The sequence below is a fragment of the Neofelis nebulosa genome, chromosome 2 (genome assembly GCF_028018385.1).
Source record: "Neofelis nebulosa isolate mNeoNeb1 chromosome 2, mNeoNeb1.pri, whole genome shotgun sequence".
Taxonomy (NCBI): Eukaryota; Metazoa; Chordata; class Mammalia; order Carnivora; family Felidae; genus Neofelis; species Neofelis nebulosa.
The window spans coordinates 210,362,430-210,389,395 of NC_080783.1; the positions used below are offsets into that span (position 1 = coordinate 210,362,430).

Sequence of the window (26,966 nt, forward strand, 5' to 3'; positions counted from 1 at the left end):
AAGAGTGTGTGACTCCGGCTCATACTAAGTATTTGATAAATATCGATTTCATTCCTTTGAAAATCCCAAATGTACAGTCCCTGTACCCCCACGGCCAGGGGTCCACCCACCACCTCCCACGGTTCCTGCCCTGTGGCAAGGAAGCTGCCTGCTGCAGTTCGGCCCGAAACTCCGGACTGAGCGGCAGATCTGGGGTCACATGGGAGTCCCAGCTCTGCCCCTCGTTGGCAGTATGACCTTGGACAAGGTACCTCTCAACCTCAGTTTCCTCATCTCTAAAACGGGACTGAAAGACCTACTACGCAGAGTCACTGAGGATCGGGTGGGTTGAAAAGTATAAGGAGGTTAGAACCACATGGGGCACATAGCCAGCAAGGAGAGCCAGCAGTGGTGGGTCCTGTTTGCATGAGCATCACTCCTGCTACCTATGGGCCCCTCCGCCTCAGGATGCCCTCTGCCCTACACGCCATGTCCCACAGGAGTCATATTCGCATTATCTCATTAAATCCTCAACTCAACCCATTTCCCGATGAGAAAACCAAGGCTTAGAGAACTTAGGGCTCGTACCTGTTCAAAGTGACCCGCCACAGGGAAGTGGGAAGCCCAAAGCTCATGCCACTTGGCCCAGGCAGCCTCCCAATAAGTGCCCAAAGGCCAGGCATTTTCCCTTGAAGACTCTACCCCTGTGTCTAGGTCAGACCCAGGAATCAGAAATGCACATCAGTCAGGCTGGACCCCTCGCCCTCAACTACGAGATCCGTTCTGCAAATGGAAAACCAGGAAACAGGGCGCGCCAGGCCAAAAGATAAGTGCCACCGAGTTGCTGTGGCAACCAAGGCCACATTTAGGCAAAAGTGAACTTGGCCAGGGGCAGAGAGCTGTCGCTACCAAAAACTGAGACTCCCGTTTTCCCACCTCCAGACACCCTCCAGAAATCCCCTCCAGAGGCTGCACACCCAGAACCAGAGCAGGGGGCAGGCCACAGACACCCCTAGGCCAGGATCTCTGCCCCTGCTTGCCCGGCTTGGCAGAGAGGGGGCCCCAGATGTGCCTGATGAACTGAACGGAATTATTCTGTGCCTTCCCCCTAGCCAGTGCCCTAAGGGATAAGGAGAAGGGAGCAGGATGCCAGAACCCTGGGCACTGGAGGTCGCCTCTGCCCAGAGTTCTCCCCCTAGAGTCTGACTGGGTTCTCTAGATCCCAAGAAATCACATCTAAATCCTGTGTGTACGTGTCACTCTCCAATGTCCACAGCTTCCAATTCTCAAAACAATGAATTCCTCATAGGAAAAGTCTGGATGTTATAGCTTCGGCATCCAATTCCAATCTGGGCTATGCCTCCCCGCCAGCTGTGCGAGCTGAGCAGTGACTTTGCCTCTCTGAGCCTCAGTTTCCTTATCTGTAAAATGGGGTGATAATGGCACCTGCTTCTATCATGAGGCTTCAATGAGGTGATCCACGCTTAGCTGTGCGCTTGGATACGGTGTGGCAGACGCTTCCGTGTGTTGAGCAAAACGTATTTCCGATTCTTCTCCGGAAATGGGACTCCCTTGCAGTCAGCTACGGCCATGTGATCACATTCCGGCCAGGAGAATTAAGATAAAAAGAAAGCAGACCTGGCCCATGCAAGAGCTCTCATGAGGAAATGCTTGTCTCCTTCCTTGTCCACCAACGGGAAGGCAATCGTGCTGAGGCCCTAGGGGATGCCAGAGCCACATGCTGGAAGGGTCTGGGTCTGTGGGTCACCACGGAGAAAGCCAAACACCACGGGGAAAGCCAAACACCCAACAGGACTTTTCATGAATGAGAAATAAGCTTCTGTTAAGCCTCTGAGATTTCAGAGTTTTGCTGTCACGTCAGCTAGTATTACCCTAATGATGACACATGCTGTTAAATAGTGGATAGTGTTGGGTCTTATTACCGTTATCATTACCGCCACTGATATTATTGGCTCGTCCCAGGACCCAGTCTAGAACCTTGTTGCCTGGTACACGGTAGCATGCCATGACAAGACTAAGGCTCAGTGAAGTTAAATAACTTGCTCAAAGTTACCCAGTAGGAACAGCTGAAGCCACATGTGAGACCCAGGCAGGCCTGGTTCCGGAGTTTTGAACAATAACAGCAATGGCTACTATGTGCCAGCCACCAGCCTAGGTCTCTGACGTGTGTCACATAAGCCACTGCCACCTTTTTGCCTGCCATCTTTTGCCTGCACTGGGTCTCCCTGCCTCTCCTCTCGTCCCTCCATTCCAGTCTATTCTTTTTCTTTAAGTTTATTTATTTTTGAGAGAGAGCGCGAGAGCGAGCACAAGAGAGCAGGGGAGACAGAGAGGAAGAGAAAGAGAATCTCAAGCAGGCTCCCAACCATCAGCATAGAGCCCAATGCAGGGCTGGAACTCACAAACCGAGAGATCATGACCTGAGCCGAAATCAAGAGTCGGACGCTCAGCCGATGGAGCCACCCAGGCGCCCCAATTCCAGCCTATTCTCACACAGTAGAGACCACATCCCTCTTCTGTTCAGTCCCACCCCTCCCCCAACACACACACGGCTTCCTATCACACTCAAAATTAAATAACAAAATTCAAGGTCCTGCCACAGCATTCGAGGCTTACCCGATCTGGGCCCTGGTCCACTTCTCCCACCTCATCATCCCCTTCTCTCTTGCCCCTGCTCATTCCACTCCAGCCACGCTGGCTTCCTTGAGTCTCAGCCATACGTATCAGGCATGCTCCCACCTCAGGACTGTTGCACCTGCCATTTTCCCTGCCTGCAATCCCTCTTTTACATGACTGACTACTGCTTGTCAGCCAGATCTTGCCTCAAAAATAGCACCTTCTGAAAGGGCTAATCCTGACACGAAGCTAAAGTGGTCCCTGCCGGTAGTCATTCACCATTTTCTCTAACATGTATGTGGTCTACCTCCTCCAAGGACAGGGATCAAGCCGGCCTTGTTCACTGCTACCTCCGCAGTGCCTAAGGCCCTGTTGAATGAATGAATGCATGCACGCAAAGAAACGATAATACAGGAAACTAATGAAAAAATTTGAAAAAGAAACCGTTCCCCTGAACTTTGGTGGGGGGACACATAGGGCAAGTCCTGGCCATATGGATGTCACCCACAGACTGGAATTCCAGGCGGACCCCAGGGAACACATATCCAGCACCTGCTGTGTCCCTGGAGCTCAGGGTAAAAACCCGACAGTGTCCCCAACATGGGACCGAGTGGGAAGGGTGCCTAGTGTCCAAGGGCTGACCCTCATCCCCAGGGCTTGAGAGAAAGCCTGGGGGAGTCCTCTCCCTGAGCGAAGTCAGGCAAACCCTCAAGATCCAGGGGTTCCGACTCCTGAGGTCTTTCCTGAACCCTGCTTCTGACTAAGGAGCCCGCCGGCCTGGCTATACAGCCTCGGGTCTGCTGCTAACACAGGACTTATTTATTGAGCACCTGCTGTGAGCTCAGCTAAGGAAAATAGCAAATCTCGGATGAAAACAGAAAGGTACCCTCATGGGCCCTCCCCCACGGTGTCCCAAGCTCCCAGACACGACCCAGCCCCAGAGGGAGCTGGCCTCTCGGGTTTGCATTAAAATCCGGAGCGAACCCGTTCAAAACGCCAACCCCAGGCCCCATGTTGAGAAACCCAAGGAGGGCCCAAATCCCTGCACAGGCCGTGCCATCGTGGGCAACCCTATTGACCGCTCCGGGCCTCGGTTTGCTTATCGGTAAAAGGGGGCTACTTTGCGTTTTGCCGATCGCAGCGAGGGTGAAACGCCCTCCCGCGCGAGGAGGGCAGGGGCGCTGCTGGGCCCACAGGAAGCCGCAGCCCGGGAGCCGCTGTTAGTGGCGACGGTCGGGAAGGGCCTCCCGCGGCGGCCCGGCCGGCGGAACGACGGGACCCGGGACGGGGGCGCCCCTCGGGGCCTCAGAACGCCGAGCCCCGCAGGCCGCCGCCGCCGCGCCCGGCCCCTGGCCCCCCAGAGTCCCGGCAGGGCTTGGAGCCGGGGACAGACAGGGCGCGTGCCCTGCCGGGGGGTGCGGGAACGCGGCGAGGGCGCGGGGTTTCCCCAGGGCCCGGGGACGCCGGCTCCGGCCCGCCCCCTGGCGCGCGCCCGCCTTCCCGCCCGCGCGCGCCGCCACCTCAGCCTCGCGGCCTCCGCCCGCCGCAGCGCGCGCCCGCGGCCTCCTACCTTCGCGCGCCGCCACCGCCACCGCCGCCGCCGAACGGGCCGGGCGGGGCGGGGCGGGGCGGGGCGGGGCCAGGGCAGGCCCGGGGGCGGTTCCGGGGGCGGGAACAGCGTCAGCGCCCGCCCCGCCCGCGTCCCCGCCGGGGCCGCGGAGGAAGGCGCGTCCCTGGGCCCGGGCGCGGCGGCGGCACAAAGGGTGCCGCGCGCTCGGTCTGTTGAGCGCTTGCTGGTGGCGGGTACTGGCTTGAGGGCTTTTCCAACACGGTCGCATTGACTGTTCCTGACGACCCGGCCAGCGGGGATTATTGGCTCCTTTTGCGTAACGGGAAGCTGTAGACGAAGCAAGTCAAGGTCGCGAAGCTGCAAAGCGGAATCGGAGCCCACTCCCAGCTGCGGAGTCCGCCGCGGTCTCGCTTGTGTTCACTGGCCACGACTTAAGGGTGTAAAACTCTTAAGCTCTGGCCTCCGCCCATCGCCCCACCAGACTGAGGGGACATTCCCTGCCCTGCTCGCCCGCACCTTGGAGTCCCCGGTAATTGTACTGAGGCTTCGCTGACTCCACAGGCAGGAGAACATTTTCTGATTGTCCTGCTAATCGTGCCTGAGGCATTCTGGCCTCGGTTTGTTCATCTGTGAAATGGTGGAAACCCACCTGCCGCCCACTTCTCACAAAATCATGTCTTCCCCAAATGGGATAGGGATCAGACCATAGAGGAAACTATGTTTTTTATAGATAGATAATAGAGAGATAGATAGATGCCCTTTTTCTTTAAAACATTTTTAAAAAATTTTTGTGTGTGTTTATTTTTGAGAGAGAGAGAGAGAGAGTGAGCAGGGGAGGGGCAGAGAGGGAGGGAGACACAGAATCCAAAGCAGGTTCCAGGCTCCGAGTTGTCAGCACAGAGCCCGACGTGGGGCTGGAACTCACAGACTTGGAGATCATGACCTGAGCTGAAGTCAGACGCTTAACCCACTGAGCCACGCAGGCGCCCCTAAAAAATTTTTTTTAATGTTTATTTTTGAGAGAGAGACAGAGCATGAGTGGGGGAGAGGCAGGGAGAGCAGGAGACCCAGGACGTGAAGCAGGCTCCAGGCTCCTCACTGTCAGCACAGAGCACGAGGCAGGGTCACACACACAAACCATGAGATCCTGGCCTGAGCCCAAGTCAGATGCTCAAAGGACTGAGCCACCCAGGCGCTCCCCACCCCCTTTTTAAAAAAGTAATGTCTATACCCAACGTGGGGCCGAGCGGACAAACCCAGGATCAACAGTCGCATGCTCCCTCCATGGACTGAGCCAGCCAGGTGCTGAGGAAATCATGCTTTGCAAAGTAAACAGTGATAGGTCATTTCTATTGTAACAAGAAGTTAGATTCTGTCCGCCCACTGGGCCTCAATCTCCCTCTGTTCTCCAAAGCACTGAATCAAATCATCCATTTTCAAAGGAGGAAGCAGGTCTGAATCTCTAGGGCTGCGAGGGGGGGCGTGCTTTGTCTGAAAAAGCATGTTTAATTTTATATTTGGAAAATAGAAAATACCCAGAAAGAAAAGAAGGCCTATGGCTGGGTATAGATGGGTAGGAAGGGGTGAATGGGAGTTTCATCTTTGTCGAAGAGCCTGGGTTTTACATCTGAGAACCCACGCTTGAGGCTGCGAACGTGGCCTACAGGCTCTGCCAACCTGGGATGGCACAGGCAAGGCTGCAGCCTGGGGTGCCTGGGCGTTTCAGTCAGTTAAGCATCTGATTCTTGATTAAGGCTCAGGTCACGATCTCATGGTTCATGAGTTCGAACCCCACGACAGGCTCTATGCTGACAGTGTGGAGCCTGCTTGGGATTCTCGCTCTCTGCCTCTCCCCCATCTCCAAAATAAATGAAAACTGGGGGGGGGGGGGGGGGGGAAAGGCCATAACCTGGGCCAAGGCTGAGAGCTATTGGTCAAGAAAGGTTTGGGTCAATCCCCAGAGTCTGGGGAAGGGGAGGAGGAGCTGCAAAATTGGGAGAAGGGCACAATTTCCCAAGAAGGGGTGGCTGACCTCCGCCAGTAAGCACAGCTGGCCCCAGGTGCCCCAGGATGGTACAGATCTCTGTCACCCTGTCTGGACTCCCCAGACTTGCTGGGTTCCTACTAGGCCCTGACAGGCTCACAGACTCACCAGTCCATTCCCGATCCCATCCCTGCAGAGCCCTCCGTCCAGAGTGCTCCTCAAGCACCAGGGTCTGGGTTCAGGCCCCCATCCCTGCCCCTCCCTCCAGCCGACCTGCCCGTTGCCGCCTCCACCAGGCCTGCCTTGGTTACCAGTACCTGCACCCCGGAGGCAGCCTACACTGGCTGCATACCACACTGTGCTGCCTGCTTCCTCTTAGATTCTCTCACTTCATTCTCAGTCCCCTCTGAACAGTCTGTGAAACAGGATCTAGGCTGCAAAGCAGGTCCTAGGGTTGTTTCTATTTTACAGATAAAGAAACGGGACGCTCAGAGAGGTACAGTCACTTGCCCAAGGATACGCACCAGGGAGTTCAGTGCCTTTCAATCTCATGTTCTTTCCCCTATACCACGCTACCTCATGTGAGACTTTGGGAAGGACAGCAAACACAGCGACTCTCTCCTGACCCTCTTACCCCCAGAGCCCATAGGAGCCTGCTGCGGGCAATCACATACTTACCCCGGCCTCCGCAGGAGGCCTCTGGCTCCCCTCTCTGTGAAGAGGCCGGGTCCCCTTCTGTGCTGAACCAGGGACTCTGCTCAGTTCAGCCCAGCCCGTGGTCATTTGAATCCCCAGAGCTGCTGCCCACTCTCCCGGCCCTATACCTAGATGGTGCTCAGCCCAGTGACCCCAAGACCAGCCACCAGAAGGGAATTGTGCCAGGACCTCACCTGCTCACTGCAGAGGGCTCTAAATCTGCAATTCAGGTAACTGCAAAACAAGTGACTGACTGGAATTACCACCCCAGGGTTGCTAGGGCCAAATGCCTGCCAAATCCCGGTGCTAGGCTGGGTTGGACTCTGACCACCGTCAGCAAAACCACATTCACCAGGAGGCGTAGAGGACAGGCGTTCTGATTAATTGGATCCACTGGGTATCTTATTAAGGTGTGTTATTTATTTTAATGTCTATTTTTGAGAGAGAGAGAGCGAGCGAGCACAAGCAGGGGAGGGGCAGAGAGAGAGGGAGACACAGTATCTGAAGCAGACTCCAGGCTCTGAGCTGTCAGCACAGAGCCTGATGCAGAGCTTGAACTCAGAACCCGTGAGATCATGACCTGAGCCGAAATCGGAGCCACCCAGGCGCCCCCGAGACTCCCACTTCAAACACACTTTGCTCACTTCTTATATTAGTTATCTATTGCTGCATTGATAGGATTACCACAAATTTAACAGCTTAAAACATTTACTGGCTCAGCTGCTCTGGGTCCAGAGTCTCAGCCCAGCTTCACCGGGTCCTCTGCAGTCAAGGTTTGGCTGGGGCTGGTGCTCATCTAAATGACCAACTGGAGAAGGACCAGATTCCTAGCTCACGTAGTTTGGGCAAGTGCTCTGTTTCTTGCAGACTTGTCGGACCAGGAGCTCTGGTCTCCTGTTAGCTGCCAGCCAGGGGCTGCCCTCAGTTCCTTGCGTCTTCGACCCTCTGATGAGGGCAGCACACACGTGGCCACTTGCTTCTCTAAAGCCAGTGAGAGGGGATCTCAGCCAAGTCAGATGCTGTCATGTTCTGTGACTTAACCACGGAAGCAACGTCTCGTCACCTTTGCCTTATTGTATTGCTTGGAAGAAACGGGTCTGGCCTACGTCAAAGGAGGGGATTACGCGAGGTGTGCACGCACGGTGGGGGTAATCATGGGGGCCACCTTTGTGGGTCCGGGCATTCGGATCCCCCAGCTCCGCAGAGTAGAGCCCAGGCCTGACATTCCCCACCCCCAACCAATTTGGAAGCCCTGGTCAGGCGTCTAATTGAAGAGATGCCTGGTTTGGTATTGGGGGTTTTCCTGGGGACCCTGGCCCCACAGCAGGTTTTCTCCAGCCAGGATTCCAGTAGGTGATGGGAGAACACCAAACTGTTTCTCGCCCCACCCCTACCCGCCACAGATCCGTCAAGGTGTTTTTCAGGTAAGATCCTTGATGGCTGCTTCGCCAGCGGCCTCACCACCCCCGTTATGAGTAATGGTTCCAGGCAAGTTATCGGATTCTCGGCAAAGGTCATTAAGGCCAAACTATGAGATGGGCGCCTCCTAATGCTTCTATGTCTCCTCTGAGTGACACCTGGGGTAAGGAAGGAGCCCGTGGTCACACACCTAACCAGGAGAGAGACTAGCTCCAAAGCCAAGGTCCACCTCCAGAACCCAAGCGCCCACCTCCAAGGGGAGGTACTTCCAACTCAAGGGTTCTTTCAAGTGTAAGCTTCCTCCCTTCCAGCCACCAGATGCTTCGGAAGAAAACAGATGGGACGTAAGAGAGACCCAAAGTTCTGAGATTCCTTTGATGCGAATTCCTTACTCTTACTCAAAGGGCACAGGACCCTCAATTCTAATTTTCTATGTCCCCACCCCCCCACCTGGTTTATTAGCCAGAGCAGCTGTTTCTTTCCATCAACAACAAAATCTGCAGCTTTCCTACCAAACCCTCAGGCACGGGAAGTGCCGTGGCCTTTCCTTTTTGGCCTCTGCGTGCCCGTACACCCTTACCATCTCGGGAGATGCTTCCACGGTGAGGTCTCGGTGGGAGGCAGGGGCCCCCCTCCCACCTTACAAGGCAAGGAGCCCAAGCATCCCAGAATGGCAAAAAGACTGTGCCTTTCTAGGCGCACGGGAGAGGAGTTACTGGTTTCCTTAGGGCAAGAGGATCGAATTCTCTCATTGTGGCTAATCTGACACCTTGACATCAGACTTTGATCTGGACACGTGACCAGTGGTGAGAGGTGGCTGTGAGTCTAGCTGTGGCATCCCGGATGGTTTGGTGGCCGTGCTGCCGAAAACCTGTTCATCTTTGACATACGTTGACAGACGCAAAAATATTTATTTATCTTAGGGAATCTGGTCCCACAAAAAGGCCAACATCTTTTTCATCTCATCGTCTTGACCCTCCAAAAAACAGATCTTTCGCTTAAGAGGTAAAGTATGTCGATAAAAGCAAATTTAGAGGTGTGCTCAGATAAAATCATTTCTTACAGACCGGTACTACAGGCAACCCTAGACTTCCAGTTCACGCAGAACTCCCTTCTATCTGTCATGTACAGTCTCTGAAGGAGGAAAGAAAGTTAAGAGGTTGTCTGCAGACAAGGCACTTCAGAAACCACCTGGCGGCGGACAGGAAGGCCGAACCCCCACCTCCGTGAGAACAGCTCCGACGTTCCTGCTCAAACACTCTTCCGCCCGGCTTCCAGCGAAGCCTGCCTCACCCCCGCACTGCCTACTGGGCCCGGAGGACCCGGCAACCAGGCCACTTGGCCAGGACGAACACTGTTTTCTGAAGCTCAGCGCGGTTCCTGCGGCCGACGCCGTGGAATGCTTTCAGAGGCCCCTGCCGGGGCCTTTTGCAGGAGCAGTCCCTTTTGCAAGGGCGCGTTAGTGCAGATCAGCACGTTAGCAAAGCAAATCTTAAAAAAGGTTTTAAAAGCTGGTTAATACTCCTGATTCCCCTCCTGATTATCTGTTCAAGCTGCAGCCTATAAACCTGCCAGTAATCAGGAAGGAATCCCCCCTCTGAAGGCACCCGGAATGAAGTGGCTCCAGCCAATGGGAGTGCACAAAGCCCTCCTTCTGGACGCTGGTCATGTGACACTTGTAACCACTGAGAAGGGCCGATCTGAGTCCAGGCAGCACACTCAACCCCTTCTTTTGCTTTGGGGGCTTGTGTTTAATATGGGTCACTGTGATGGAAGCAGCAGTCTCGGAGTCTCTCATGTCAAGAGAACAGAGACGGGGATGCCGGAGTTTTTCTCCTCCTCGTTCTGGTGGCACACCTGAATCCCAGGGAAGTGTGACATGTGCCAATTCACTGCGAACATGCCAGTCTGTTAAGAACGTCAAGACGAGGAGGAGAGGGTCATGCTCCAGACAGAGGCTGGCCGCGGAGAGCTCCGTCCTCCTTCCTTTGGCCCAGGTGAGGCGGCTCCTTTCCAGAAGTTGTACGAGGAAGAAGAGGGGTGCGCTCAGATCAGAACTGGACCCAGCCTGTGCCTGGTTGAGTCTGGCTGGAAGTCGACCTGTAAAAGGAAAAAAAGGGAGGGGTGGGAGAGTTCAGATGTTTGAAAATATAAAGTCGATAAAATGTGGCTTCTCTCTGGGCAGAAAGAGCTCCAGGAAGCTGGTCCCCGAATGTTCTAGAGCAGGGGTCAGCAAACTACAGCCCAGGGACCGAATCTAGTCCTCTGCCTGTTTCTGTAAACAAAAGGTCACTGCTGCACAGCCATGCACATTCACGGACACGTCGTCTATGGCTGCTCTTGAGCTACAAAAGCAAAACTGAGACCATAAGGTCTGCAGAGTCGATACTACTTGCCGTCTGGTCCTTTACAGAAAGCACGTGCCGAGTCCTGTCCTGCAGCCCGTATAATGTCCGCAGAATACATTTAAGTTTGGAGCATCTCTCCACCTCGACTCCAAGGCAAGGCTTGAAACTTTATCGAGGCGAAGAAGGCAAGAGACCTTGCCTCGGAGGTCCCATGAGGACGAGAATGGAGGAGGAACGGGGAGCTCCTAGTGAGGATGGGACCGGAGAGAGTTGCAAAGGGTAGCCCCAGGTCGCCCAGCAGTAGAAGGCAGTGAAAAGCCTTCACGGAGAGAAGTGTGCCACCCAAAGGAGGCACTTGGGGCTCTGCCCTCCGGCTGCCCTGAGAATCTCCGAGCGAGAGCTGCTGCTCTGAACACCACAACAAAAGCACCTGGGCCGATCCCAGGTTTCTCGAGAAGCAGCCCCGGCCCCAGTCCCACCACAAAAATGTGACCCTCCTCACCCTGTGGATTTGGTAAAGTCTCCCCAGATGTCGGCGGTGGCGGCGGTGGCAGGCTTGGGTTGTGGCCAGGACATGGTGGCACCTCCTACTGACGTCCCCACATCCGATGGGCAGGGAGAAAAGAAAAGGAGACACACGTCAGGGATCGCTCTTTTGGGTGGTCTCAGCGACCCTGAGAAATCAGCCTCATGACTCCAGGTGCCTGAGAAAGACACACGGAGACCTGCTCTGGGGCAACCGGACCCAGCGAGCTGCCACATTTCCGCCATCAGCTCATGAGGCCTTGAGGGCTCCTGGAGAAGAGTGGAAAGCCACGAACGAGGTGGAGGGGAGGGTGTCGGTGAGGAGGAATCACACCTCACCGATCATCCCTACCTGAAGCTGACCTTGTTTCCAACGGCTGACGTTGGCCATCTGGTTAAAATTTACCATCTCCTGCCCTGGCTTCTTGAGTGGACAATGCCCACCAAAGATGCAAGACCGTCTTCCTGTAAAGCCCTCAGTCCAGTGTCTGGATCAACCGAAAAAGTTATGCTCCGGACAAGTGGCAAGTGCTGGGACCCAAACAGGTTAGGGTTTGGGGAGAGCCTTCTAGAAGAAGCCACAGAAGCTGCTATCCGTGTGTACCTTTTCATCCAGGAAGGGGGCACAATGGGGCCGCAGGGGCTGTTTCTGTGCGTTTCTGGCACCTCTCCCAGGGCTAAATGCCCCTTCCGAAGGCCCTGAGCCTGCTACCCTCTGCCTTCCCACCAATCTGCTATGTCTCATCTGCTCTGGGCTGGGAGATCAGATACCAGGGCCTTCAAGTGTTTAGTTTTACAGCTCGCCAAGTGCTTAAGCAGTGCTTTAAAGTGCACTATCTTTCAAACCCCATCACAGTCCCTGGGGGAAGATAGGCCGGGACCAACCGTGTGACTTCACGCACATTCCTCACGTCTCAGTTCCCTTATCTCTCAAACGGAGACAACAACAGTGCTGACTTCACAGAACTGGTCCGTGTTCTGTTTTGTTTGGGCTCCACCACACCCAGCATGGAGCCCAAGTCAGGGCTTGACCCTGACCCTGGGATCAGGACCTGAGCTGAGCTCAAGACACTTACCAACTAAGCCACCCGGGGTGGGGGTGGGGTGCTGACACCATTTCATCTGGAGACATGCTAATTGCCAGTCTGGCACATTAGAGCACAGCCCTTGAGAGCAGCAGCTGTACTTGGAGTATCCCCAGGACCTGAAACACCGCCTGGCACATATACATATTCTGTATCAGCTGTTAAAAACGCACCAGCAACTGAGGAAAGGCCTAAGACTGGCTCTCAGACCTCAGCGAGCACACAACACTAAGAACATAGACATTCCTGCCCCTGTCCCTGGTGATGCCAAGGTAGGCGGTCCTATACGGTGCTAAAAGGATAGTTCCAGGTGTCGGGGCAGGGGCTCACTGACTGCTACTCCTGCCCACTCCTGGGCTGGGAATCCCCCACAGGGCTGAGGTTGGAAGCCCGACCTCCAGACGGGGAAGCCAATGTCCACACCCCTAAGAGAGAACAAAAGCAGGATTCCTGCCTAGATCCTGCCCCCCGCCAGAACCTGGTGAGATCTGCGTGGAGAAAGTGGGCTGGTGACAATCACCCAGCCTGGGGAAGGCCAGGAGCATCCAGCTAGGCTGGGCAGGTAGGGTGGGGAGGCCAAGGAAATGGGCTAGCTCCCCGGCATTACCAGCGGCTGGTAATAGGCACGAACCTCTGGAATCCCAGGGTCTTCAAAAGCCATTCCTTACACCTTAGAACAAGCCCCAGCATAGCGTGCTGGGGGAGTTACCTCTGTTTCCCAGCACCCCGAGGGCCTTACAAGGAGCGTGCTCCAAACTAAATCCCCAATTTTATTTCCCACCACTCACCTTGGCAGACTTATCCTACATCCATAACCTTAAATACACCAGATGTTTAAAAATCTGAGCCTTGGCGCACCTGGGTGGCTCAGTCCCTTGAGTGTCTGACTCTTGATTTCAGCTCAGGTCATGATCTCACGGTTCATGGGATGGAGCCCTGTGTTGGGCTCTGTGTTGACATGTGGAGCCTGCTTAGGATTCTCTCTCCCCCCTCCCTGCCCCTTCCCTATTCTCTCACGTGTACTCTTTCTCAAAATTAATTAATTGAAAAAAAAACCAAAAACCTGAGCCCCATTCACACTCTTGTCTCTCTCTGCGACGCCAAGCATCATCCCCTGCCCCAATCTCTTTCCTTAAAGGCCCAGTTCAATTCCACCTTTTGCGTGAAGCCTCCCCACACCATGCTGGCTGGTAGTATGTGGACCTATACATTTGGTCTTTGCGTCCATGTCTCCTCTCTCCTACTAGATATGAGTAGTCGACATGAGCAGACCATGTTTCCATCACCCACCCACTCGACAAACACTGAGCAGCCTCTGAGAGCCAAGAACGCACGTGTGGGTGATTTCACAGCCATGAACAAGTTTCAGTCCCTGCCCCATCAGGGGTAGACAGAGGCACCGAGGGGGTTAGTGGTGGGCATCAGAGAACAGAGGAAGCCCTTACCCAGTCTGGGCAGCATCACCTTCTAGTTTGTCACATACAGGTACCGGATGATGGACCAGTGTGAGTGCAGGAGGGAACACGCCACGGGGCCCCAGCCACCGGGGCGGGGGAGAGGAACCCACAGGGCAGGTTCAGCAACAAGCACTCCGGAGCACTGACCTGAACTAGGAGCAACTGCTGTCTGGCCGAGGGACCCCCCCGCAGACAGCTGCTCCCCAGGAGGGGGGATCAGGGTGGAGGTTTTCCCCCCTGGAGGCGGGGGAAGCAGGCTCAAGCCCCCTGTGCTGGCGGGCCGGGCTCGGGGAGTCCCAGCTGCTCCTTCCTTCTTCTTCATGTTCTAAAGAGAGGAGAGGAATGCAAGCCAGTCAGCTCTGCTGGGGTCCCACTCCCATTGGAAAACCCCACAGGGAGAGCCACGGCGGCCCCCAAGCCCCAAATGTCTGTATAACCACAAGATGGTCAAGAGCTGTCCAGCACTCTCACTGTTACGAACAGTACTCCATGCGGCACAATTCTGGAGCTATTCCCAAATACATTTCATTTTAAGACTCGGCACTGGCTTCATTAATCATCAGAGAAATACAAATCAACACCACAAATCAAACCTAGTGCTGTGCCAGCACACGCCCACCAGAACGGCCAAAATGTAGGCTGTCAAGTACCAACAAGGATAGGGAACAACCGGAACATTCCCACACTGCTGGTGGAAGCATAAACTGGGAAAACTCCTTGGAAAGACAGCTTCAAAGAATCTATAAAGCTGAGCACGCCAACGGATGACCCAGCAACTCCCCTCCTGGAAACAGACCTCCTAGGAATGTGTTCTCACATGCATTCGGACGTTCACAGCCGCACCATTTGTGAAAGCTCCAAACTGGCAGGCACTCCGGTTGAACGGTAACACCGGGGCACATTCTCATCACGAAATACGCCACCACAGTGACAACAGACAAGTTACGTGCACCAAACGGAGGCTCTCACAAATGCTACACTGGACCAAGGGGTTACACACACAAGAGCACAAAGTGGAGGATTCACTCATAAAAGGCACAAACGAAATCTAGGGCGTCCAACGTCAGGACAGTAGTTCCTCTAGCCTGTGGACGGGGGCAGGGGAGGGGCTTCCGGAGTGCTGATAATCTCTGCTTCTTGATCTGGGGCTCGTTTGGGTGGGCACGTTTGGTTTTCAAAAATTCACCGCCTTCTACATTTATAACGTGTGTGCTTTTCTGTGCGCATATCATACTTCAGTAAGACCTTAAAAAATCCCCCAAACCTGAGTCCCAACGTGAGCCAGAAACCAGTGCTAGTTACAGGGATGAAGACACAGTGCCCACCTTCTAAGGGGAGCAGCAGCTTAATCCAATGCGAAAACCATAGCCCTGAAGTCAGAAGCCTCACAGCCCTCGCTGAGAGTCCAGCTGTGCCGGTTATTTCCAGCTCTATGACCTGGGCAAGTTCCTTAATCTCGCTAAGCCTCAACTTCCTCGTCTGTAAAATGGGAGAATGTTTGAGTCATGTAAGTGCCTAAGAACACTACCTGGCACACAGCTGATGCTCATTAAATGCTAGTCCCCTCCCAGCAAGAGAGGAATCACATCCCAACCAGTCCACTGGACATGACCGGTATTTTCTCTTAAGGGCCAGCTGGCCAACTTCAAGGGTCCCAAATCATCACCATCATGAAGCAGAAAAGAGGAGAAAGAGACAGTGTAAGTAAAAAGGAAGAGCATTATTTTAGGGTTACAAAGTTTCTTCAAAAAACATTTCCATCTGGTCCTTGGTTCCCCCAAATCACTCCAACCCCCCTCCCTGTAGCCGGGTGAGGACCAAGCCTTGGCCACCCAGCCCAGCACTACCTTTTCCCACTCTCAACAGGAGCTAACAAGGGGACACCCCCAGATGCCGGGCAGCTTAGGATGAAGACACGGGGTGTCAGGACACCGCCACTGGCAGGAGCTGCCCATGACTCCCGGCATCCACCTCAGCGCCCTTCTGCCCAGAGCAGAAGGCTCTGGCTTCTTCCAAAAAGCCTTCCTGGCTTCCCCAAGCTCTAGGCTGCGTGCCCCTCCTCTAGGAGCTCATGGCACTGAGCACATCCCTTCCCCTGCCAGGTTGTGATCGCCGTTCGTCTCGTCCATCTCCGTTGAACTCTGAGCTCCACGACAGCTGAGCCCTCTCGCTCACCCACGGCCCAGTACCTGGCACAAGGCAGCTGCTCAACAAGTATGGGCTCAACGGATGGAACTGAATTATGGGAAAAGAGGGGTGGGCTCTGGGCCGGGCTTGGGTGCCTGCCAGCAAAGCCAAGTGAGGGTGGGACTCACCGCGATGTTGAGCTTGATGGTCTGGCCCTCTTTGAAGCCTAGGTCCAACTTGGGGCCCAGGTCGGGGTTCTGGGCTTGTTTTGCAAATTCACACTGCTGTTTCACCCACCTGGGGAGAGAACAGGAAGAAAAGGGTGACAATGAGACCAGGTTCCCTGCTTAGAAAGAGCACACGTGGGCTTGCTAGTTGGACCTGAATTCAAATCCTGACTCTTGTCACATAAGCAGCTGCGCGCACATCATCAGCAAAATGGGATGACGATCCTGTGTGTCTTAATGACTGCTATGAAAATTCGGTGAGCTCATTTATGTACAAGGCGGTCCTGACACCTGTCTTTAGGAAATCTGAGAACCTGGCCCTTTCCTCCCCAGCACTTGGCGTGAGAACTAAGACGATGTATCCACACGCCGCGCCCAACGACTCTTAAGGTAGGTGGTGAGACAAGACAGATCCCCAGGCGGTAGAGAGCAACACCAAGGTCCCCCACCTGCCATCTGATACCCATCCAGCAGCCACCCAGGGACACGTCAGGGAAGTGCCGGGGGTGCCCACGTGAGTGGCGGCACTCTTTCCAACGTGCCAGCAGCCAGAGGTGGGGGGCTGCAGGTGGCAGGGGCACAGTCCTTCCTGTCCCGTCTTCTAGCTTTAGAAAGGACACCCAGGACATCTGGTAGGTGGCCGAGGATCGCGCCACTTATCGTACCTGGGGGGACTGGCTCAGCAAGGCCACGTGAGCTTGCACGGACTCTGGCACCTCTGGTGCCTGGTACGGGAAGAGGAATGGCATCCCAGAGGCTGGGCCGGCTGACCCTGGGAAAAGGAGACGACTCGAAAGCAGTGAAGGCAGCCTGCCCCACAGGAGCAACGAGTTCCCCCGAGGCGCCGCCAGGAGACGAATCCCACACAACCACCGGGGTATCCTAAGCTGGGGGACCATTCTGTCCAGGAAAGAAGGGAGGAGGCGTGAGCACGTGTGTCCTGCAACCACTCACTTGAAATGGTCCTGCAACGCGACATTGAAGTCAAAGGCGTCACCGCGGTCCCCGAAGCCAATTCCAATAAACGCCCGGCGCCCTGGGGGACAACGCAGGATTAATCCCACTTGCCAGAGGCAGAGGAAACCTTTCTCAGTGGGAGGAACTACTAAGCCCCGCACGCACCGTTTCCGTCTTCGATGCGGATAACGAAGTACCTGCTGGAATCCGTCACGCTCTCCACGGCCGTGCCAGGAAACTGATCCACCGGGGCCTGAGCAAAGAGCTCCCCTGGAAACACAAGGGAGGGTGAGCCTCGAGCCCCCTTCCAGCCTGACATTTCTATCCCACCACTGGGTCCTTCTCCCTAAAAGGCAGGTAGGCAAACCTTACCCTCGAGTTCAAATCCAGTCTATTCTAACGGGACCGGTAGACACAAGAAACATAAGCAAAGAAAGGTTTAAGTCAGAGGGGGCTTAGAGGTCAGACACGGCCCAGTTTTAACATTTTTAACTTAACTGCCAAACTTTTCAAAATCAAACTACATGTAAAATAATCCAGGTTTCTGGCTTCTCTTAAAACCTAAAGCCCACTCTCGCAGGAGCGGGCTAGAGCCTACCCGCCTCACCTGTAACGTTACTTATCTGCACCCGAGGGCCCGGGAGCAGGCAAGCCCCCAGGTAGAGCACAAGCTTTCTGAGGCAGGACTGCAGACGGGCTGGTGGACCCAGGGGAAAGAGGGTTTGGGCACTCACGGAAGGATCTGAAGCAGCCAGGACAAAGGGGCCACTGGTCTTAAAAGGAGCCCTGGTGAAATGCGTCCCCTGTCCCTCTGGCTCTCCAGGCCCCAGCACAGCACACACCTTTGGGGACATTCTGGACCTACGTCATCTCCACAGGTGCCGACCTCCGTTCACAGGTTCAGTACTCGACCCAGGATTTACAACTGACTGCTGGTTCAGAGGTGACTGCCATCAAGGCTGAAGTGAACGGAAATCAGTGTCCCTGAAGTCTGCAGCTTCTTGATAATTTCTCTGACCCCCTAGTTGGGTCCCTGGCCTCTGGAACTCAGCTGGGTGCCTTCAGCCGAGAGCAGCGATTCTCAACCAGGGGTGATTTTGCTCACCTTTCCCCCAGGGGAGACGTGGCAATGTGTGCAGTCATTTGTGGTGTTCACAACTTGGGGGGGGGGGGGGGGGGGCGGGGGGTGGTGCCATTGGCATCTAGTAGACAGAGGCCACGGATGTTGCTAAATACCTTAAATTTGACTTAATAGCCCACAACACTCATGTGGCCCAAATGTCACTAGCACGGAGGCTGAGAAACCCTGGCCCAAAATGACTGCAGAATGAGAGACAACCAGGACCCAGTGGGCGCGACCCCAAGCCAAGAGCATGCTGGGGTGGCTCCTACAGGTGAGGCTCAGCTCTACGCAGTCGCCGTTACACTCAGCGGTCACCCTGAAGTCAGCTCCCAAGGCTCCCAGAAAACAGGTGTTGCCATCCCTTGGGAGGTCACCCGGGACACCCCAGCACGCTGCACAACCAGAGTTCTCTGGCCTAGTCATGGCAGCTGTCTTCTCAACCTCCTCTGCCGCCAATACCCGTCAACTCCACGCTCCAGAACAAATTGACGCTTTGGATCACCTTGCAGTTCACAAAGCAATTGGCTAAGTAGGTGCTCACTTCACATTTCCAACAGCCTTGTGAAAACAGAAGCTAAGGTGACCCCCATTTCAAAAAGGAGGCCGAGGCACTAGAGGCCACATGGCTCGCACAAGGTCTCACAGCTCAAACACAAGTGACACAGTTCTGAAAGAGGCAGCCCATTTTGCCTATGACTCTTTACACTTTGTCCTGCCCCGCAAAGAACAATCTCTATATGTTAGAAAAATAAATGACCGAATGTTCTGGCACCCGACCGAGCAGGCGCTGTGCCCGATCCCTGCCCTGGGGGCTGGGACTATTTCAGGCCACAATGCCCCCCACAGCTCACCCAGAGACACTAGGGGCACAGGACTTCCAGATTTCCCCTAAGGTAACATCTGCCAGCTGACCCCGACACAGCCCAGCTTGGCTCGTCCTTTCACCAGAAAAGAGCTGAGCAGGCCACTTTCCAGCTCTTTCGGTTAACAGGCGTGGTCAGTCTGGGGAGCTACCATTCAGTCGATACACAGAATTCCTGAGTAAGCAGCAGAGAGCTCAGCCGCCAAGGGCTGTGTGTCTTCCCCCAGCCCGTCTTCAAGGCAAACTCTAGGGCTTCCTCCTTGGGACCGACCTGCAGTTCTCCTCTCCTTGGGCTCCCAAATTAGTATTTTCTCAAGGAAAAACAGGTGCTTGACAGGTACTCCCTTTTACACCTGGAGACAGTGGTTTCTGCAACTAAAGGCCGGGGCCGGGGTGGGGAGGGAAATGGAGACAGTTTAAAGGTAGTCGGGCCTTTGATTTCCAGGATCGGTTCCCGTGACCCGTGAGTGGACCGGCCGGGGCCGGGCTGCCTCTCCCTGGACAGAGTAGGAGGTGCGGCATCTCAGCCCCAGGAGGGCCTCCCTTGCCTTTACCTGAGGTCCTGTCCTCCAGCTTGATGTAGGCCACCTGCCCTTTTGCAGTGATCCGCAGCCGGCCACTCCATGATGGCTGGTCCAGCTGCCACTCCGCGGCCCTAAGGGGACAAAAACCATTGAGCCTCTGCTAGAGGCTCCTGCTCCCTCACTCCAGTGCTGGGGACAGGAATGGAAAGGGCACCCAGGCTGCTTGCTCTAGACCAGAGGTTGAAAAGGGTCATACGATCCTCGTCACAACTACTCATGCTGCCGTGGTAGTGTGAAAGCGGTCACAGATGCTACGTGAGCATGTTGGTGCTTTAAGTATTTTAACTGAGTGTTTTCTACTGCGACTGTATTTCAGTGCAGCTTTATGGACACTAAAGATTTGAATCTCGTATAATTTTTTTTTAATTTTCTTTAATGTTTGTTTATTTTTGAGAGAGAGAGAGAAACAGAGCATGTGCAGGGGAGGGGCAGAGAGCGAGGGAGACACAGAATCCGACGCAGGCTCCAGGCTCCGAGCTGTCAGCACAGAGCCCGACGCAGGGATCGAACTCACAACCCGCGAGATCAGGATCTGAGCTGAAGTCGGACGCTTAACCGACTGAGCCACCCAGGCGCCCCTCATATAATTTTCAATTAAGAAATATTTTTTTCTTTAAATGTTCTCCAACTATTTAAAAATGTAAAAACCATTCACAGCTTGTGAGACATTCGGAAACACAGTGAGTCGCACTTTGCCCACCCCAATTCTAGACTACAGAGAACTTCTCTGAAGTAGGACTTTGCAATTTTCTTTCTTTTTTTTTTTAAGTGTTGATTTATTTTTTGGGGGGGGGGGAAGAGGGAGAGGGAGAGGGGGAGAGAGAGAGAGAGAGAGAGAAAGAGAGAGAGAGAGAGAAAGCCAGCAGGGGAGGGGCAGAGAGAGAAGGGGACAGGGGGTCTGAAGTGGGTTCCGCGCAGACAGCCGAGATCTGGATGCGGGACTCCAGGACTCCAGGATCCGGGACTGAACTCTGAGATCATGACCTGAGCTGAAGGCAGGCACTTAACCGACTGAGCCACCCAGGCGTCCCTCCAGTTTTCTTTCTGTAAAGGAAGTAGCTACTGGGTCTGCCGTTTAAGACGCTGCCAGGCTGCAGGGGCCAGAGTGACCATTTGGGACCACTGAGACGATCTTCAAAGAAAGGCAAAGAGGGAGCGATCATTAGGAGAAAGAGAAAAGGAGAGCGACCATCCGTGTGAGAAAAGGGGATGGGTGTTCAAGAAATACAATCTCAAAGGTGTCCTAGGCAGAAAGAACCACAGGACACCATGGACCTTCTTGGGGGACTTTTAAGGCAGTAACTGCACATTTTATTTCTAAGAAGCAGTTTGGTAAAACCCCCCAAATACCAAGAACCTTGGGTGTTTCCAAGAGGCTTTTCTTGGAAGTCCCTGAGCAGAAGAAGTCAGGCCTTTGAGCGACACCATAACATGCACACAGGTTGTTTTCTGGCCACACAAATGCAGACTCTCAATTCACAAGTCAGCGGACTCAGTTTCGGTTCCTCTTAATGGGGCAACACAGGCCTTAGATTCAAGCCCAGCAGAGCTCTGAGGATGAAATGCAGGGACTGCCAGTTTCCTCTACGCCACACCAGCCAGCCCCGACACTTGGGAGACTCACTCTCTGGGGGACCAGGAGGGACAAAGCCCATCCTACTTACGGGGATCGCAGTCGATGACCATCCCCGGTTTGGTGTCCCACCTCCAGTCCGATGACAGAAAGTGAACGTTTTTGTCATCGTTCCTATTGTTGCTTTCATACTCTTTCTAAGTTACATCACGGATGTAATAGGTGTTCAAGAAAAGAATCTGTTCTCTAGAAAATCAGCTACGAGTCCGCATTAACACAACTGGAGAGTAGCAAGAGGCCAGAGATGCGGACGCGCCACCGTTCTCCCGGTGCAGGCCAATCCTGTATCTCCAAACAACTTAGACAAACACGGCCTTCAAGAGCGACCCCACCCCCAACCCAGGGGCACAAAATAGCCACAGATCAGGCGGTCTGTAACAGGTACATCTTTTCTTCTGCTTCTTTTCACAGGCAACGCACCCAACATGGTAACAACGGTACAAAACGGTACAAAAAAAGGATGCCTTGAAAGGAAGTCTCCTTCCAACCCCCACTGTCCTGCGTTCCCTTCCTGACGCTACAAGCACCTGTTTATCACCGGAGACGCGAGGATGGGCTCCTCCCAACCGCCACAGGCTGTGACAGGGTCTGAGGTTCGTGAGAAGGGGGCTGGGCGGGGAGGGGTCCCCGGGCTTTGGCCCTCCGCTTCCGGCTCGGACGGGTCATTTTGGCCGGTTCTCGGCTCCCTTCCTTCCCCTGGGGATTTCCGCCCGCGATAGGACCCCTCCCCCTTCAGGCTTTTCAAGGTTCCCTCCAAGGCCAGTTGGCGCTGAAAGAAAAGGTCTTGTGAAACCCCCACTCCCAGCCGCTTTCAGGGTACCCGGCAGCCCACAGGCTAGACACGGCTTTAACGCCTTCCGCGCGCCGGGAGCCCCGTGCGTCGGACTGAGACGGCCCAAAGTCTGGGTCCCTCTTGCTGCTCTGGCCTCGAGCTGGGAGAAGCCGCGGCATTACCTCCCGCCTCTCCCCTACACCCGCCGGGGCCGTCCTCGGCTTCCCAGTGGGCGTGTCGGCCGGCGGGGAAGGGGTTAAGTCGGGGTTAGCCCGGGCCGGCGGCGAGCGGTCACCTGTAACCACGGTTGGTGGCTCGCGGCGGGATGCGGTAGACGTGGACCTCCGGCTTGACACAGAGCACCGACTCGTACTCGCCCTCCTCCATCGCGACGCCCGGAACCCGCCGGACTTCCGGCTCCTTCCCAGCAGCGGGGCCGGAAGCGGCGCGACTCTATGGCCCGGGTCAGGCTAGAGCGGCGGCTTGCGGTCCTCCGCCCGTTTGTCTCCCGCGCGCCCTCTGCTGGCCGCTCTGGCTCCAGACGTGCGGCCGAAGGATTCTAGAGCCGAAGCGATGAGGTCCAAGAGCCTTGGCGTGGGGGGGGGGGGGGGGGGGGGGGGAGGTTCCCGCTCCGGCAAGGCCGAATGGGCAGCCGAGACAACTTGGGTACAGACCCAGCTGCAATCTGCTCTCCGGTTGTGGGGCATCCCCATCTGACACCTGGGCCCAGCTGGCTGAGATTCCAGGCTGGATCTACCTACAGGGTTCACCCTGAAGCCTCTCCCTTCCCTCTGCTCTTCCTGCGTGTCCTTCCTTCACCCTGACTCCAGATGATTCCCTGAGGCTACTTCTCCTTGAGAGATGCTTGGGATGCCCTGACCCCTCCACCCGTATTCTAACCCACCACATGCCCGAGGCCCAGTGTGGCCTAGACTCAACAAAGAGCGAAGTTTAGTAACATAAGTAGTTAAAAAACAATCCCCCCTTAAAAAGGGGTGTCTGGGTAGCTTGGTGGGTTAAGGCTCCGACTCTTGATTTCGGCTCAAGTCGTGATCTCACGGTTCCTGGGATCTAGCCCCAGGTAGGGCTCTGCACTGACAGCATGGAGCCGGCTTAGGATTCTCTCTCTCCCTCTCTCTCTCTGCCCCTCCCCCACTTGCTCCCTCTCTCTCTTTCTCAAAATAAATAAGTAAACATTAAAAAAAAGAACCCCAGTCCTAGTTCGAATTTCTCATAGAATGTTACGGGGATACATATTGTCCCACCATAGTCAAATTCTCCAAACGCCTTCTCCTGTACCGTTCTCTCATTTCTTCCACAATTATTTAGTAAGTGCTTACAACCTGCCAGGTCCTATGCGGAGAGCTTTGCTCCACCAAAGCTTTGCTCCACCCCCAACTCCCCTCTCCTCCCTCTCTCTCCTTTTACTCACTCTGTACAAGTACTTTATCATAGAATTAATCTAACCTCTTAAAAGATCTTTTTTAGGGACGCCTGGGTGGCTCACTCAGTGAGTGTCCGACTCTTGATTTGAGCTCAGGGCATGGTCTCACGGTTCCTGGGTTCGAGCCCCGCGTGGGACTCTGTGCCCACGACACCCAGCCTACTTGGGATCCTCTGTCTCCCTTTCTCACTGTCCCTCCCCCATGCTCTCGCACTCTCTCTCTCTCCAACAATCAATTAAAAAACAACAACAAAAACCTTTCGTATTGTGGCAAAATATACATAACGTGAACTTTACCATATTGACCGGCTTTAAGTGTGCAATTCAGTGGAATTAAGTACATACACGGTATTGCATAGAGCTATCACCACTATTTCCAGAACCTTTTTCGTCATCCCAAACAGAAACTCTGTACCCATTAAGCAATAACACCCCATTTCTCCGCTCCCCCCAACCCCTGGTGGCCTCTATTCTTTCTGTCTCTGTGAATTTGCCTATTCTAGATACCTCATATAAGTGGAATCATACAGTTATCAGGCCTTTGTGCTTGGTTTATTTCTCAGCATAATGTTTTCAAGGTTCCTTCCTGTCCTAGCATCTATGAGAATTTCATTCCTGTTGATGGCTGAATGATACTCCATGGTGTGCATATTTCACAGCTTGTTTATCCATTTATTTGTTGATGGGCATTTGGGTTGTTTCCACCTTTTGGCTACTGTGAATGATGCTGATTTGTTTGAGTCCTTGTTTTCAATTCTCTTGAGTATATATATCTGGAGGTGGATTTGCTGGGCCATATGGTAATTTTTTTTTAATTTTTTTTTTTAACGTTTATTTTTGAGACAGAGAGAGACAGAGCATGAACGGGGGAGGGTCACAGAGAGAGGGAGACACAGAATCTGAAACAGGCTCCAGGCTCTGAGCTGTCGGCACAGAGCCCGACGCGGGGCTTGAACTCACGGACCCCGAGATCGTGACCTGAGCCGAAGTCGGACGCTTAACCGACCGAGCCACCCAGGCGCCCCCATATGGTAATTTTATGTTGAGCTTTCTCTGGAACCACTGAACTGTTTTCCATAGTGGCTACACCATTTTATGTTCCTACCAGCAATGAACAAGGGTTCCGATTTTCCCCTCTCCTTACCAATACTTACTTTCCACTTTCTTCAATCACAGCCATCCTGGGGGATGTGAAGTTATTTTCTCTTTATGTGAATTGATTTACCCTCTAATTTCAACTTTGCTCATTACCCTGATCCTCCACAACAAAGAAGAAATTGAGAAATGACCCAGAAAATGAGATTTCTTCCTCCTGCTTCTTTGATCCCGTCTCTCATTTCCCTTAAGTCCTGGAGTGGCAAAGACAGAACTCCCTTCAAAGGTGGAGGGGAGAGATATGAAGAGGGGCAGGGAGGGTCACTCCCACACTGACGATCTCACCCCTTCACATTCTCACCATTCGGTTTATATGACTGCTCTGCCACCAGACTGTGAGCCTCTTGAAAGATCCTGTCCCTGTCACCTGTGGAGTCTGTATTCAGCAGCACAAGTTCTGGCACAGAGTAGGTGCTCAGCGAATGGGTGAGTAAATGTGTGTGTGTTTTCAGTTGGCTACATCCCAAAACCAAGTGGCAATTTGGGGATGGGCCACTGTGTTTTCTCTTTCACACTCTGACTCCTTGCATCAATATGTACTGAACAACACAGGGGAGAATTGGGTATCCAAGGAGTAAAGCACCCAGACTCGTTGGGTTAGAGGACTTCCAGCTGGGAGAGCGTCTAGGACCAGGTCTCAAGAGCTGAACTTCAGGGTAGTGTCTGTAATCAGCGCTGAGCTCCATCACTTCCCCTCTGGAAGCCCAGCAGCTTGAAGGCAGCCCACGGTGGCTGTGTGGCCTCACCATGTGGCCGTGACAGGTAGGAAGCTTTCCTCTCATGAACCCCGAAGGGAAGCGTCACCCATGCCGGGGAAAGCCAGGCCCTTCCATGTGTTCAGAGCATGTTCAGTTCAGTTCGGTCTAACAAAGATGGGTATTGAGCACCTACCCTATGGCGGGTGCTGGCTGCTGGGGCCACAGAGATGAAGCCAACCCAACTCCTGTCTTCGTGGAGCTCACAGACGAGAGGAGACAGAGAGAAAAGGAGTTATTTACAGTGCACAGTGGGAAGGGCTATGATGGAGGAATTCGCAGGGGCTATGGGCGTCAAGACAAGAGAGACCCAACTCAGCCTTGGGAAGTCAGGGAAGGCTCTCCGGAAGATGTTACATGGACATAACAATCTCTGTGAGGTGGGCAGGGTGAGGATTGTTCTCTCCATTGTGTGATGGAGGCCACTGAAACAGTGACAAGCCCAGGGCAACTACATTGTCCTCGGGTTGGAGGAAGTCAAACTGTCCCTTTTGCCTTATTCTCAAATCCCAGCCTCATAGCTGGACATTCCTGAAATGCCTTCCAACACCTCTGCTGCAGAGGGTAATTGGACCTATCATCAACTCCCGGGTTAATTACATTATTTACCAGACATTCAATTCAACCCAACAAGCAGAGTATATATAAGCTCAGATAGAGCCCATCCCAAGCATGAGGAAGTGAACAGGGAAGCAAAATCTTGCTCATTCACCCAGCTGCTTTCTGGTAGGTCCCGGGCCAGGGTGAGGGTTTAATGTGGGTAGCTGTCCTGGTGGCCTCCTGAAATATGTATCATAGGTCACTTACCATCTTTCTCTGCTGTATCTTTCTCCCATCACAGACATTTCTCAGAGAAATTTCCCCCATTTCTCAGATGGGGAAACCACTTATAAAAGGGCACTCAGTAACAAAGCAATCTTGAAAAAGAGCAAAGTTGGAGAACTCACACTTCCCGGTTCCAAAACTTACTACAAAGCTACAGTAATCAAGACAGTATAGTACCGAAACAAGGATGGATGCACAGATCAGTGGAGTAGAACTGAGAATCCAGAAATAACCCCTCACATTCATAGTCAGTTGACTTTCTAGAAGTGTCAATAGGGAAACAGTAGTCTTTCCAACAAATGGTTCTGAGATACCCACATGCAGACGTTCGATCCCTACCTCACACGATATACAAAAGGAATTAAAAATAGGTCTTAGGCCTAAGTGTGAGAGCTAAAACTACACAATTTTTAAGAGAAAACATAGACCTAAACCTTCATGACCTTGCATTTATGTCCTAATCAAAAAAGAACCTACTGGATTCTTAGAAAGGACACTAAAAGCACAGGCAACAAAATAAAAAATCGACAGGGACGCCTAGATGGCTCAGTTGGTTAAGCGTCTGACTCTTGACTTCAGCTCATGTGGTTCGATCCCATGGTCCTGCAATCAAGCCCTTCATTGGGCCCTGCTCTGAGCATGGAGCCTGCTTGGGATTCTCTCCCTCTCTCCCTCTGCCCTTCTACCCTGCTCTCTCTCTCTCTCTCTCTCTCTCAAAATAAATACATAAAATTTTTAAAAAAGAAAAAATAGATAAATAAGACTTAAATAAAATTTAAAACTTTTGTGCTACAAAGGACAA

General features: G+C 53.7%; 1 protein-coding gene across 2 annotated transcripts; it reads right to left on the minus strand.

Moving 5' to 3' along the window:
* Window positions 1–9,176: 9,176 nt before the first annotated feature.
* On the minus strand, window positions 9,177–22,437 carry NECAP2 (NECAP endocytosis associated 2). Of its 2 annotated transcripts, none has more exons than XM_058718940.1 (8): window positions 22,281–22,437; window positions 19,551–19,651; window positions 17,177–17,281; window positions 17,009–17,090; window positions 16,016–16,124; window positions 13,848–14,025; window positions 11,136–11,220; window positions 9,177–10,385 (listed from the first exon to the last, which is right to left on the minus strand). In XM_058718940.1, exons 1-8 carry the CDS (start codon window positions 22,370–22,372, stop codon window positions 10,337–10,339), a joined length of 801 nt encoding a protein of 266 aa, XP_058574923.1. In that variant the 5' UTR covers window positions 22,373–22,437; the 3' UTR covers window positions 9,177–10,336. The 2 variants fall into 2 exon arrangements, with proteins under 2 accessions (XP_058574923.1, XP_058574922.1); XM_058718939.1 differs by having other exon boundaries at window positions 11,136–11,223.
* Window positions 22,438–26,966: the final 4,529 nt, after the last annotated feature.